This window comes from Gopherus flavomarginatus, chromosome 14 (genome assembly GCF_025201925.1).
Source record: "Gopherus flavomarginatus isolate rGopFla2 chromosome 14, rGopFla2.mat.asm, whole genome shotgun sequence".
NCBI lineage: Eukaryota > Metazoa > Chordata > Testudines > Testudinidae > Gopherus > Gopherus flavomarginatus.
The window spans coordinates 30,608,255-30,623,826 of record NC_066630.1 but is presented as its reverse complement, the minus strand read 5'-3'; the positions used below and the strand labels follow the sequence as shown (position 1 = coordinate 30,623,826).

General features: G+C 38.5%; 1 protein-coding gene across 9 annotated transcripts in view; it reads left to right on the top strand.

Moving 5' to 3' along the window:
* Positions 1–15,572, top strand: part of RPGRIP1L (RPGRIP1 like) — a 119,280-nt gene that overhangs the window by 46,772 nt on the left and 56,936 nt on the right. For all 9 annotated transcript variants that reach the window (XM_050922519.1, XM_050922517.1, XM_050922523.1 and 6 more), the window contains 5 exons: positions 199–249; positions 2,995–3,174; positions 4,502–4,619; positions 6,348–6,800; positions 10,969–11,120. In XM_050922519.1, coding sequence (XP_050778476.1) covers positions 199–249; positions 2,995–3,174; positions 4,502–4,619; positions 6,348–6,800; positions 10,969–11,120 — 954 coding nt within the window. The remainder of the gene's footprint in view (positions 1–198; positions 250–2,994; positions 3,175–4,501; positions 4,620–6,347; positions 6,801–10,968; positions 11,121–15,572) is intronic.

Genomic DNA, 15,572 nt, shown 5'->3' with positions numbered 1-15,572 from the left:
GCTTTCTATGTTTTATGCATAGTGCAAGTACTCTTAAAAGCAAAACCAAAAGAATGCAGAAGTATGATGGAGTTTATTTATTCATGATATCAGGCAAAGTGTCATGTTTAGTGAGAATGCACCATGTTATTCTGAATGTATCTCTTCATTATTCATTCACACATTCATAACACCTTTTATTGACTATTTCTGTTTCAGGAGAGTGATACTGAAATGGCAGAACTCAGTGAAGCCCTCATGCTTATAAAGGTAACTTATACAGAAATTGACCACATTTTGATCTATCCCACTCTACTTTTTAACTCTGATGACTTTTGCATGTTCTCTACACAATACCTCAGTCTTCAAGAGGTGAATCATTTGTGCATCTTTTAGTAGCTAATGCTGCTTGTTTGTACATGTGCACATGTCACTTTCCAGTTACAGAAAAGCAGACGAGAGAGAGGAAAAGATGGCAGGATGAAATTTATTTAGGTTATGTACATATTTCATAATAACATCAAAAGTGAATTAGGCCAGACCGGCAGACGCTTGCTTTTAAAACTTTACCTTTTTTTAAATTTCAGTGAAAAGAGTTGCTGTTTGTTTATTTGTCACTTTACCCTATTATAGTGTTGATCAAATACAACTTTTTGCTCACTAATTTTGAAGGTAATGGAAGTATACTCCAAACTAAAATGTTTAGCTTTGAAAGCACGATAAAAAGATGCTCTCTGGTGCCTGAACACCTGTTCCTGCTTATTTATAAAAGAACCAGAAAAAGACATTTTTTTCTCTTGCACATAGTTTGTAATTCTGTCGTTTACAGCAAGACTGCAATGAAGTGAAAGAGTGTTTCCTGTGTTCAGGTGAATCCTTTTTATTGATTTTTTTTCTTTTAAAAGATTCACATTTGTTACATTATATATGATCCATCTTGGACTCTTAAAGATAAATATCCTTTCTAAAATCAAAAGATCCCCCAACAAAAAAAAATCACTATTTTAAACTTTCTTTTAGAAGACTGGAATAGAAAAAGTATTAATATCCCACTAGTATTGAAAACCCTAGTGTCTGACTGAGGCAATGTAAAGGAGTATGATCTTGGGTGAAAAGCCAATAAGTTCTTCCAACTAAAACTCTATGGATATAGATTTCCATTATTTACAATAAACAAAAGTGGAGGAGAAGAATCACTTGACCTGGACTTTAGGTGTCATACCAGTTTTGTTTTGTTTTTTTTTAAAGCATAGAAAGAACCACAAGAATAATAACTCTGTCTTAACTAATATGTGATTCAGCCCCCATAATAAAGACCTCCTCAGATAAGCCATATTTGAGAATATATTCCAACTCATGTCTCCTCACCAACCTGTCTAATGGCCCATATATATGTGTAGACTAAAACAGGTGATAAATATACCTCTGCATGAGCATGCCCTCACCAGTAGAAAAGCAATCCTCTCAGATGTCCTTAATTCTAAAGAATAAAACAACATTAAAAAGAAAGCTAAACAAAGTAATTAATAACGTAATTAGAATTGTATCTAATATTGAATATTTTTCGAAGTTTTCCATGAGACACCCATGCGATCCTTTTTGCTGAACTTGAGAGGACTCTGTATTTTCATTAGTCTGAATATTTTGGATGAGCCTGTAATAATGCAGAATTGACAAACAGCACTTCATCTGATTAAATTTACACTGATGACATCATCTTCAGAACTGTAATCATCCAAATACTATAAGATCAAAGTCACAAATTACATTGGGATTAGCTGATTGATTGATTGAATTTTGGGGTTTTATACTGGGCCCCATAACAGTATTATATAAGCACCTTCCAAGTAAAATCAGTAGCACTGGCCATGTCCCTAATCAGTTTTAAAGAATCTCTAACATCTGTTCCTTTTTGGGCCCAAAACACTTGGTGGGAGGGTTTTAAAAAGATTTCTAGTAACTTTCTGTGTTGGTTAGGGTTTATGGGTAGAGGGAAGTGTCAGTGTTGGGAGTGACGTTCTGATGGATGATACTTATGTCATAATAAGATCATGACATCCATAGATCGGATTTCTCAGAATCAGAAACCAATTTTGGAGAAGCAGGTTTAGACAAAGATTTTAAAAAATTGATGCTGAACATAAGAGTCCTAACTTTAGGCACTTATGCAAATTGTCTTGATTTTCAAAAGCACCAAGCACCTAGGAGCTTTAATGTGCTTTGGATGTCCAGTACAGAGGGAAGAGCTGCACAGAGTCAGGGAAACTGTCATATATAGCTGCCCAGGGTCCGTGTATCCTCTGCCATGTACATTGGCCAAACCAGACAGTCTCTATGTAAAAGAATAAATGGACACAAATCAGACCAATAATTATGACATTCAAAAACCAGTCGGAGAACACTTCAGTCTCCATGGTCACTCGATTACAGACCTAAATGTCACAATATTACAACAAAAAAAACTTCAAAAACAAACAGACTCCAACGAGAGACTGCTGAATTGGAATTAATTTGCAAAATGGACACCATTAAATTAGGCTTAAATAAAGACTGGGAGTGGATGGGTCATTATACAAAGTAAAACTATTTCCCCATGTTTATTTCCCCCCCCCGACACACACACACTGTTTCTCACAACTTCTTGTCAACTGCTGCAAATGGACTGTATTGATTACCACTACAAAAAGTTTTTTTCTCTCCTGCTGGTAATAGCTCACCTTAACTGATCACTCTTCTTAGAGTGTTTATGGTAACACCCATTGTTTCATATATAAGTGTGTGTATATATGTATATTTTTCTACTGTATTTTCCACTGTATCCATCCGATGAAGTGGGTTCTAGCCCACGAAAGCTTATGCTCAAATAAATTTGTTAGTCCCTAAGGTGCCACAAGTACTCCTGTTCTTTCTGTGTTTTAGTGTCTTGTTCATGGTAGATTAAAACATGCAAGCAAACACCTAATTGTACTGCAAAATTGTTCTCCAGTAATAAAACAAACAAACTTTTTCTTGTAGGTTCGCAAACAGCAGAAAAATGGGGACCTTACCTTTTTAGAGAAAATAGAAGATGACATCCATAAAGACACGGAATACGCCATGCGGGATCTTCAAGCAACACATGCAGAAACAGTGCAAGAACTTGAAAAGACACGGAATATGTTAATTGTGCAGCATAAAATTAACAAAGATTATCAGGTACTAAACTGTTCGACGTGGAAAATAACTGTAACAAAATACTAATATTAGCAGCACCTTAACTTTTTTCACTATCAAGAAATTTGAATTAATGGTTAAGACTTGTGAATTCAGGAAGTTTTCAGCATGAAGAACTAAATATTGATATATTTGAGGTCATCAGGAGATTTCCCATTGTGATAAATATTGGCTATAAGGGTGAAATTCAGGAGGGTGGGAGTGGATGAAATCCATGTTCCATAGCTAGGGACAGCGTAGCCTGTTTGCATCTACAATGTTCGGTTCAGTCCACAGGATCCACATGTTTGTAAACTGCCTCTGCTAGCTCATTCCTTGAATACAAGCCTTTTTGCAGCCATATGTGAGTTCTGATTTGAAGTGTACAGGCAAAGCAAAGCTTCTGGCCCAGTCAGCTACTCTGTTCACTCCTCCTCTGACAAACTCATTTCTGGAACTGCACACCTTGTTCACATAATGGATGTCATTCTGAACCCATCTAAATTTGAAATACATTAGAGCATTAAACTGAAGAATAGCTAATCACTATTGTTAATGAGGCTTGACTACACAGAGCAGTGTTAAAGCAAATTAGGAAACCTGTAGAGCACACCATCAGGGTTCACACAAACCATTTAATACACAACATATTTGCGCTTTAGAAATCAACCCCCATAGGATGCATTACCCCATGATGTAGACAAGGCCTGAGTCTATTTCTATTGGAATTAGAATAGATTGTTGTGTTAATTAATTGGAAATGGTTGCTATTTTTGCATAGTCTCAAAATATGAATTCAATCTTGAATTTAAATAATTTTTTTTCTATTAGTTGTTGTTGAAACTCCATGGTGTGTGCCAAAGAAATGGTGACCACTCTAAAACTGTGACATAATGTGTACAAAAGTGGTCACAGCTTTACCAGTCTGGGCTGACTAGAGGTTAGCTAGAAGCCTTAGAATGAGTGCACTTAAAAAGTCAATATTTGCCAGTCTTTAGTCACTACAGTACCACAATCTCTGCTCTCCTAAACAATAGGGAGATACTATTCTTATTGCAGCTACTTGGAACAATAAATGTTGATTTTTAAAAGAAATTATTTTATATTAATTCACCTAATCTATATTCCATTATTAGTCCCCTGAGCTGTCCAGTTTTCCCCAAAATTAATTCTTCAATTTCATCAGTTGACATCTGTCCTTGTACATAATTTAGAATATTTCTGTTAATAATATTATATTGTTTAACTCAGCTAAAAAAAGGAAATGGCACCTTTTTCCCTAAATATGATAAATTATCAGAATATACTATCTTTACTAATATTCTTTCAGACTGAAGTTGAAGCAGTGACGCAGAAGATGGAGGGTTTACAGAAAGATTATGAGTTAAAACTTGAACAGTATGTCCATCTTCTTGACATTAGGGCTGCACGCATCCGAAAATTAGAAGGTAAATTTTTAATCCAGTTTTTGATCCTATTTAATATACCTAATCTGCCAAAAATTATTAGGATTTAAACATTTATTGTAACTATAGTATTCACCACCAAAAATATAGTGTTACACTGCAAATGTTGATGTCACTTTATGCATAAAGGCAAAATTGGAAAGGTTTTCAGAGCAACCAGTTCACGTTTGCCTCAAAAGAGAGGTCTCAGGTATGAGAAAATGTTGTACAGTAGAACTGCAGAGTTACAAACACCTTGGGAATGGAGGTTGTTCAAAATGTTCGTACCGTATTTTCAAAAGTTTACAACTGAATATTAACTTAATACAGCTTAGAAATTTTACTGTGTTATGTAGAACAAAAATGCTGCTGTTCCCCCCTTTCTTTTTTTTTTTTTAGTGGTTTACATTTAGCACAATACTCTACTGTATTTGGGTTTTTTTTGTTTGTTTGTTTTTTTTAGTCTCCTCTGCTGCTGCATGATTGTATACCTCCAGTTTCAAATGAGGTGTGTGGTTAACTGGTCAGTTCATAACTTTGATGTTTGTAACTTGGAGATTCTACTGTACATAAATAATTTTTAACATCTCTGGTTTATCTTACATTAGAAACAGTAATACTCCAAACAAGCATTATCTTATTGTTAAAATATTAAATTAGGCCCAGTTGTTTTTTCATTTTTCTATTTTCAAGTTTACATTTGAAATGGCTGTTATTTCCTAATATTGAACCTTCTTTTAATTCTTCAAAACTCATTTTTTCCATTAATTCGCAAATTATTGCACAATTGAATCAAGCCAGCTTTGTTTTTCTTTTTCATTTAAAATATGATTTTATATGTAAAAATAAACAAGCAATAGCTAACAAGGACTAATGCAATAAGAATTTTAATAATGGCTCGATTCTTTTTATGTACTATAAAAGTGTATCCTATGAACTGAAGAATATTATGGTGGCTTGGGCCCTGGTTTTATTTTTTTTCCCTGAAAAATAAAACTTATTTTGTATACTTACTTATTTGTATACTTCAACTGCAAAAATTTATCACACCTTGAATGCAGTGGGTCTTTGGTCAGTAAGAAAAAGGAGTTGGGGCTCTTTTACAGGTCCCAAATGTATTTGATTAGAAGGCAGGAGAAAGGGAGATGGACTTACCTGAACAGAGCCAAGGTGGGAACAGCAAGATGGCAGACCAGTAGGGTGGAGGGGTTGACCCACTATATGCATCAGGGGGAGGTATTTATACCCAGTGCATTCCATAAGGAACTCTGTCATTAATCCTCGATCAGCTCTGCAAAAATATGTAGCTTAAATCTCTGGTATGCTTTTGAACCCATGCTCCCTTTAAAAAAAAAAAAAAAAAAAGTTTCATTTTAAGGCTTTTTTCTCATAATTGCCTTGCAATCGATTATTAACTCCAGTGCGCTGAAACTGTGGTGTAAAACCAGTGTATCTACATTGACGTCAATGGAGTTATTCCTGATTTATACGAGAGTGACTTATATGAGCACCAGGCCCCATATATAAAACTTGTGAATCATCTGATACCTAGAAGCAATTATACAGATTAGGAGCACTGAAATGTTTGAAAAAAAATGACATTTTTTAACTTTATTGAATTACCCTTTATTTTCTCTGTATTCAGTCATTTAATCGAGTTCTGTTGCAGCATTTGTTGATGACAAGAAAAAGATTTTCATGTTTAGTTCAATTTCATGTTGTTTGTTGTAGCTCAACTAAAGGATATTGCCTATGGTACCAAACAGTACAAATTCAGACCAGAAATCCTGCCAGAGGATCCAGTAGATGAATTTGATGAAACTGTCCACTTAGAAAGAGGAGAAAACCTATTTGAAATTCACATCAGCAAAGTGATATTTTCTACAGAAGCTGTGCATGCTTTTGGTGACCAGGAACCTGTAACTTTCTGTACCTATGCATTCTATGACTTTGAACTACAGACAACCCCAGTAGTTCGTGGTCTTAATCCATCCTATAACTTCACTTCACAGTATCTTGTGCGCGTTGATGACTTCTTTTTGCAATACATACAGAAAAGCACTATTACTCTTGAAGTTCATCGTGCCTTAGGTACGGATTATGAAACAGCTGCAGCATGTCAGCTGAGATTCCATGAAATCTTGGAAAATAATGGCAGGATCTATAGTACAGCAATTTTAGTTGGTAAGTAACATTTCAAAGTGTAATATGTGTGATATTTTAAATGACAGTTATAACAGTACATATTTGTACAGCACTGAATTAATGTTTTACAACTTAAAAAAAAGAAATTGTATTCACAAGGCCAAATTCTGCTCTGGGATGTGAATGTACGTTTCACATTGATCAGTTAGCAGTTGTGGGCAGGCCCTGACAGGAACAAATTGCCTATAATGGAATGAACATTCAGGATGTGTATAGCAGCGATAACAATGTAATGGTGTCTGTCTATGACATATACTAGAGACAATGTGGATAAATTAAACCAGCAATTTGGTTTAACTTTCCATTATGTGTTTTCAATTGCTTATAATTTTGCCATACTTTAACTGTTCCATGCTTTTTTTCTGCTTCTGGGTTTTTTACTGTTGTTGAATACAGTTTTTAATTATATAAAATCATAGAAATGTAGAGCTGGAAGAGTCCTTGAGAGGTCATCTAATTCATTTCTCTGCACTGAGGCAGGACCAAATATACCTCGACCATCCCTGACACGTGTTTTGTCTAAACCAGTCTTAAAAAAACTTCAATGACAGGGATTCCACAATCTCCATTGGTAATTTCTTCCAGCACATAACTATTCTTGTAGTTAGAAAGTCTTTCCTAATAAATTTCCCTTGCTACAGATTAAGCTGATTATTATTAGTCCTGTTTTCGGCAAACATGGAGAACAATTGATCACCATTCTCTTCAAAACATCCTTAACATTCTAGAATACTGTTATTAAATCTCTCCTCAGTGTTCATTTTTCAAGACTAAACATGCCCAGACCTTTTCTGATAAGTCAGGTTTTCTAAACATTTTATCATTTTTGTTGCTCTCTTGTCCACATCTTTCTTAAAGTGTGGCACCGAAAACTGGACACGATTCTCCAGCCTCATCAGTGCTGAATAAAGCAGAACAATTATTTTCTGTGTCTTAGATGCAACATTCCTTTTAATACACCCCAGAATATTACCTGTTTTCACAACTGCATCACACTGTTGGCTCATATTCGATTTGTGATCCACAGCTCCTTTTTTGCAGTACTAGCATCTAGCCAGTTATTCCCCCATTTTGCAGTTGTGCATTTGATTTTTCCCAGGGCCGCCCAGAGGATTCAGGGGGCCTGGGGCAAAGCAATTTCAGGGGCCCCTTCCATAAAAAAAAGTTGAATATTACAGAATACTATATTCTCATGGGGGCCCCTGCGGGGCCCGGCGCAAATTGTCCCACTCCCCCTCCACCCCACCCCACCCCATCAGCCCTGGGAAAAATAAACATTTAAAAACCTTCCACGTCTCGGCACAAACCCAGTTTTAAGAAAACTTTTCAAGTCACCTTTACAAGGTATCACTGGTTCTCAGCATCAGCTAGTGCTAAAAGGCACTAAAACTCATAAAAAGCGTTGGACAAATATTTTCCATCAAAACTTTTTTTGGATCGAAAACTAGGGATTTTTGAAAAACAAAAAAATCACAGAGAATGTCTGCTTTCCTTCAAAATTTGTTGTGTGGTTTTTTTTAATTGAAAAGCTGAAATTAGTCTGCCAAAACCTGAACATGGTTTGGGGTTTCAGAAGTGTGTGGCCAAATATTTGTTGCTTGCTGTGTTTGATTGTTTTAAAGAAACAAAAAAAAAATTCTGCTTAAAAAAAATCCAAAAAAAATTTTGAACCACCTCAGCTGTGACCAAACACCTGAGCCCATTCAGTCAGAGATTTTTCCAGGTTTCTGATACTCTGGCTTCCTTGACTCGTATCTGTCTCCATAACTTTGGGTTCATTTAGGTTAGAACGTAACATAAGAGTAGCCATACTGGGTCAGACCAAAGGTCCATCCAGCCCAGTATCCTGTCTACCGACAGTGGCCAATGCCAGGTGCCCCAGAGGGGGTGAACCTAACAGCTAATGATCATCCATCTCCACCCTCAGACAAACAGAGGCTAGGGACACCATTCCTTACCTATAATGACTAATAGCCACTAATGGACTTAACCTCCATGAATTTATCTGTTTCCTAGAGGCTGGTTCCATGGGGTCCCTCACAAACTGGAGACAGTTACTGTGGGTTTGTCTTTAGCATAGCTTATGTACATACTCCACGAACTGAGCATTTGAGCTTGTTCCAGAATCTGGGATGAGCCTATGTTGTGAAAACTGAAATGCTCAAAATAGCACATGCATGTGAATGGACACAGGGTGCTAAAATTAAATTAACCCAGGGGGTCTGAAACGGGGGGTCGGGACCCCTCAGGGTGTCACGAGGTTATTACTGGGGGTTGCAAGCTGTCAGCCTCCACCTCAAACCCTGCTTTGCCTCCAGCATTTATAATAATGTTAAATATATAAAAAAGGTGTTTTTAATGTATAAGGAGGGGTCACACTCAGAGGCTTGCTAGTGAAAGGGGTCACCAATACAAAAGTTTGAGAACCACTGAATTAACCCCTCTGGAGCCTCAGGGAATGCAGGGGATGGGGTGGGGGAGTCTCCCTTGGTCGAGTTGGGAAGGAGGTATGTGGTGTAGTATATTGCTCTTCTCATGTGATCCCTCCCCCATGGCTCTCTTGGTTTTATCACTGTTAATCTAAAGTGGCTAATTTTAAATGAAGCTACCCTCCTCTGACATGAATCTCCCTATGGCACTGAAATTAAATGTAGACTATAATTTGGTATTTGAGAAGTGAAATGGATGGTAGCCCTAGGGAACAGATAGCAACTTGGCTCTTTGTGTTAAATAGCTGTCTGCAAGCCTCAAACTGCTGAAAGAGCTTTAGGGTGGGGAAGGCTGTGCCTCCCCAAACAGCCTGGCCCTGCCCCCTATCTGACCCCCAACCACTTCCTGCCCCTGACTGCCCTCCCCGAGAATCCCCGACCCATCCTGCTCCTTGTCCCCTGACTGCCCCCCAAGACCCTCTGAACCGCCACCCTGGGACCCCACCCCCCATGAACTCCGCCTGCTCCCTGTCCCCTGACTGCCCTGACCCCTATCCACACCCCTGCCCCGTCCTGACAGACCTCCGGAATGCCCATGATCCAACCCCCCGTTCCCCATCCCCTGACTGCACCCCAACCTCTGCCCCCTCCCCTCCCTGTCCCCTGACTGCCCCTTATCCAACCCCCTCCGGCCCCCTTAGCATGCCGCTTACCCCCACGTCCCCCATCTCCCAGAGCCTACAAGCGGCCCTGGACAGCACTGCAGCGGCCAGGATCCAGCAGGACCGGTGCTTGCAGCCCCACCCCCTTACTATGCAGCTCTGAGCGGGGAGGAGCTATGCAGCTTTAGCTCTGTCTAGGGCCGCTCCTGGACGCGGTGCGCTGAGGCACCGGGAGATGAGCGAAGGCGGAGCCGGAGCCAGGGGGAGCCTCCGACATTCCTTGAAGGACTCTGCTAGATAGAAGGAAGTTCTTCACACAGCGCACAGTCAACTTGTGGAACTCCTTACCTGAGGAAGTGGTGAAGGCTAGGACTATAACAGCGTTTAAAAGAGAACTGGATAAATTCATGGAGGTTAAGTCCTTTAATGGATATTAGCCAGGATGGGTAAGGAATGGTGTCCCTAGCCTCTGTTTGTCAGAGGGTGGAGATGGATGGCAGGAGAGAGATCACTTGATCATTGCCTGATAGGTTCACTCTCTCTGGGGCACCTGGCATTGGCCACTTTCGGTAGACAGGATTCTGGGCTAAATGGACCTTTGGTCTGACCTATTACGGCCATTCTTATGTTCTTGTCCTTCCTCCCAGTTTAATGGTGAACCACTGATAACTTCTCTTTGAGTACTGTTTGTCAACCAATTGTGCACCCACCTTATAACTAAAACTATTATATGCATACGCACGTGATCACCTGTTTGTTCTACAAGACCTGTGCCTCATTCAATGCAGAGGATGGACAAGAAGAAAAAGAATGTTCTTCTTCATTTAGGCACTGTAGTTGGCTGCAAGAGATCTGGCTTCTGTTCCTCGTTCTGCTATAGACTACTGATGCAGTGCTGTCAGACCATATGCATATTCACAAGAGGGTAGATTTAATTTTCCACAGGTGGCTTTACTTCTGGCACTTCCTAACTTTTTAGTGTTTGATTTGCTACTGAAATATTTATGTAATGAATTTTTTTGTATGTAGTATTATATATAATAAAATATTCTATAGGAACTGGAGGACATATCCCAAACTATGGCACAGTGGATTACTGGGTCAGGTTAAGAGTTCCTATGGATCAGGCTATCAGACTCTACAAAGAGAGGTCAAAAGCTCTGGGATACATAACATCCAATTTAAAGGAACATGAAAAAGCCCCACAGGTAAGCTAATTTATTTTTGGTATTCACACAGAGTAAGGTGTTCAAATTTTTTTTTTCAGTTCAATAGCTTCCTTCCACTGTTAGCTTTTGCTGTGTATATAAACTCTTTTCATTGCTTTTTAAGGGATCTTGAACAGAAAAGTTTTTTATTTTACTAGTTGTATGATATAATATATGGTTGTGTCAGGGAGAATAGGTTTTAACCATCAGTCATTAATTGTCGCTAAAACTACTAGCTGTTGCTAACTTCTTGTCCTGAAAGTAGTGAAATAATAATAATGAGTAAACCATTCTGTTTAACTCTTTTGATTCTGAGATGCCAAATTTTTCCAACATGTTGCTCTACTGCAATACCCATGAATTCTAGGCTGGCCCAGTACTCAGCCCTCTAGTACATGTGAAATGCTTGAGCAGAAGAAATCTTAAGATTTTTGTTGTTTGGATAATCAGTTTGAGACTGTGTTTTATATTTCTCGGTCAGGAGAAAATGCGAGAGAGAGAGAAAAGTGGCCTGTCAAAAAAGTTTCAAGAGTGAGCAAAAACTCAACTAAAACGAGCTCATTTTAAAAAAAAGAAAATCATTTCCTGTGAAAGGTGTCTAAAAAACAAAATACATCTTTTCTCCAAAAATTTGATTATTATTTTTAAATCAAACAAACATTTAAATGGAAAATGTTACCAACATTTCAAAATTTCTCAGCCAATTTGACTTCTCAGCAATACAGGATCATAGCCTATCTAGGAGGCTAGAGATGAGTATTTGGGTTCATATCTCAAACTGCTATGGATAAAAATGAATAGTGTAAACTGCACCATGACTGTACAGAAATTCTCCATTACTTGCTTTTAATTTTCAAAGCAAGGTCAATATTTCTATTGTTGACCAAGATCTTACAAGTTGCTTAGCATCTCCTCCAGTTATAAAGAAGCCTCATGAACTCCAAGTGACTAAAAATTAGAGCTGATGATCACCTCTTGCAGAGTTCAGTGTGTTATCACCTTGCAGGATTGGACCCATTGTTATTTATTTTATTATGTGTTATGCATACTGTTGTACAGAATATACAGAAAGGCCTGGTTCCAAAATGCTTACAAATCCTTTAAACTCAAATGGCTGTTTTCTTGCTCTTGAAATTACAAATGTTAATGAAAAATACATTAGCGCTATTGCAGAATTCTGCAGTTAGTCCAGATTTAAAGGAGTTAATTTGAAATTCTGTAGTGGAAATACAGGATTTCATGTTTGCTTATATAAGTTAGACATGTTGCAAAAACAATTTAACACAGTACAGTAAATAATTTTACCAAATAGCTTTTCTTTAATAGTTTCACAGATTTACAATAAAGTTACTTAAAATATACTACAATAAACTAATATTTTTTACACTGAGCTGTTACTTTTTCCTTTTTGTCTAGACTATTAATGAAGTCTATTAACATGCTTTAACATATGACTTTACTTATGCATCACAACAACAGTAAGCAACAGTCAGAGAGTAAAAGAGAAGTTCAGATATGTTTGACATTGGCTTAGGAAACAAAAACATTTAGCTAAACAAAATGAAACAGTGAGTCACCCCTTTTTGCTTTCAGTTTGTTAGTGTAAATCTGGAGTGGCCTCAATGGAGTTAATCCAGATTTACATCAGTGTAACCTGAGAAATTTGATGCAGTAACTTAAATTTAGATCAGTGCAAGCATTTTCAATTTGTAGTTGTTAAAAAATAAAGTAGCAGTTGATGATAGCAACAGTATTGCAATATCTTACTCTGGCTTCGTGTTTACAAGAATTGAAGAGTCTTTTCATTGTCCAGTTATACCAAAAGAAGGACAGGAAACACTTGATATGGTTTTAATCAGGCCGCAACTTTATTATTAGATGTCTGGGAGTACCCGGCAGATAAAAGTGTACAGTGCAGGTAATCCCATGTTCATTCAATAACTACCCAGGGGGCTTCCGCCAGCCCCCTGTCTTTTTCCGTCCAGGTCTCACCAGCCAACCCATTGCTTGTACCTTACCATCCACCCCCCTCTTATAGGAGGGTAGAGGTGGGCTATAAGAAAGGAGGTTGACTCCCTGCCAGACCATTCATAGGAGCCCTAAATCCACCCCTATTCCATTCCTTTAACCATCACCTACTTTTTAAATCTTTTACTAAGCTAGTTATCCAGTCATTGTATATCTTCCTTAAGGATAGGGCCCTACCAAATTCACAGTCAATTTTCATCACTTTCATGAACAGAGGGTTTTTTAATTGGTCAATTTTGTGTTTTTCAGATGTTTACATTTGAAATTACACAATGTTGTAACTGTCAGGGTCCCAACCCAAAAGGTACCTGGTGGGTCTGATTTTTTCCCCCACCCCCAAGCAGCCATGCAGGGGAAGGACAAGTCCTGTCCCTCCCCAGCCCAGTGGGGACTCGCAGCTAGGAATCCCCGGCTAGGGCACTCCCTGCAACAGGGAGAGGTCAGACTCACCTCCACAAACCTCCTCCGGCTGCAGGAACCTCCGGGGCTGTTGTCCAGCCCCAGAGCTTCCTGCAGAAGGGGGAGGCACTCAAAGGTGGGTCTGATTTCCCCCACTCTCCCTGAGAGAAGCCATACAGGGAAAGGACAAGTCTTATGCCTCCCCAGCCCGGCCAGCATTTGCAGCTAGGAGCCTCCCAGTTGGGGGGGTTCCCAGCAGCACGGGGGAGATGAGAGTTCATTATTTTCACAGCCGTGAAATTGGTAGGGCCCTACCTATGGAGTACCTGCACTGGACATCCGCGCCATGCTTAGACTATATATCACAACTTATTATTTAACTCGCTTCACATTAACAAAGCCCTCCCTGAACACGCTGTAGGGAGGGCAAAAAAACCCTCCACTCCACCTAGGCCAAGTTGGTGGTGAGGAAAAAATTCCTTCCCAGCCACCTAAAAAGGGGTGACTAGCACAATGCCCACAGCAGGTCCTGACCAAATTTGCCACCTAAAGGGAGTGAGGGTCGATGCTGCCTCGCCTGCTCTGTGGAAAGGGGCTTATCCCACCTGGGCTTGTCCCTTTTCTACCGTTCCATTCCCAGGGAATGAGTCAGCAGTGCCACGCTGACCCATTCCTGCCTTTTGCAGCAGCTTCTGACCTCTCTCCTCTCCCTCCCACCTGTAGACCTCAGACAACAATACCCCTCCACCCCCCCCCCACAAAAACACTTAGAGGTGTGGTGTGGTCATTTAATTGGTGGCTGCTGGCAGTTGTTAAAATAAGCATTAGAATCTGTATTTTATGGGGAAATAGGGTAGAAAGAAACCTTATACACACCTGGCTGAATCTCTGCTGCTTTCAGAAATATTTCCTGTTATAATTTGAACACAGGTAATAATAATATGTTGAAAGGCCCAGTATATTCCTCACCTTCACAACTGTATTGTGCTTCATAATCTAAGCTTTCATTTATTTAAAAAAAAAAATCCTAGCCCTTATGGTCACAAAGATACAGTGATCTTGAAAATGTGACCCTAATCCAATCTGTTAGAAACAGATTGACTCCCTGAGTCTAGTAACCCTGAAACAATAGCTCTGAGAGGTGTGAACTGCCCCATTCTCTCAGTTGATAAATCTGAAACTGTGTGTTCTATGGTGACATTAAATTGATCATTTTAGAGAAAGATTACTCTAATGTGCTTTATCCCACAAAATCAAATTGTCCAGATGTCAAAAGCCACACCTCAACCAATATTTCCATCTCCCCCCAACAACTTCTGCAATGAGGTCATGTGCTGGCATACAAGTATCTCTGGCATATCAAAAACTAAAAATGTGGAGATGGAATAATTAATTTAATATCAAAATAAATAAAATGGGAGATACTGAGCTCCATTGGATTACTCATTTTTATATTTAATTTTAAAATATCAATATTAAAATTACAATTGAAGCTGCTGTGAAATTCTTAGTGTACAAGGGTGCCGTGGAAAATAGAGGTCTTGTGCAAAATTTATGTCCACCTCCCCGCAGAATATGCAAGGTGTTGAAGATTGTATGTAATAAATTAAGAAAATTCCATTGGCTTTACAGTACTATTGTACCAATATCAGTTCAGAACATTTTATTATTGATCTTTATATGCTGATTTTTTTAAATAAAGGCTTTGGATCATGGGGTGGGAAATAACTGGGACAAATAAATCCGTGGTGTAACTCTAGAGACACAATAGCAATTAATTTGGATAATTAATTTTAAATTATTGAAAAAGGTATGTACAAATGAGGTTATAATTATAGAAATTATATCTGGACAATGAATAGAGATAGGAATAAGTCAAGGATGAGATGCTTGACTTTTTCATCTTTTAGGGTTAAAAATACAAATATAATTTTATACTATAGTTCATTTGATTGCCTATAGAACAACGACAACAGTCTTTTAGACTGACTGAGTTAGAGCTCTGTGAATTTTTTGAACTATTCC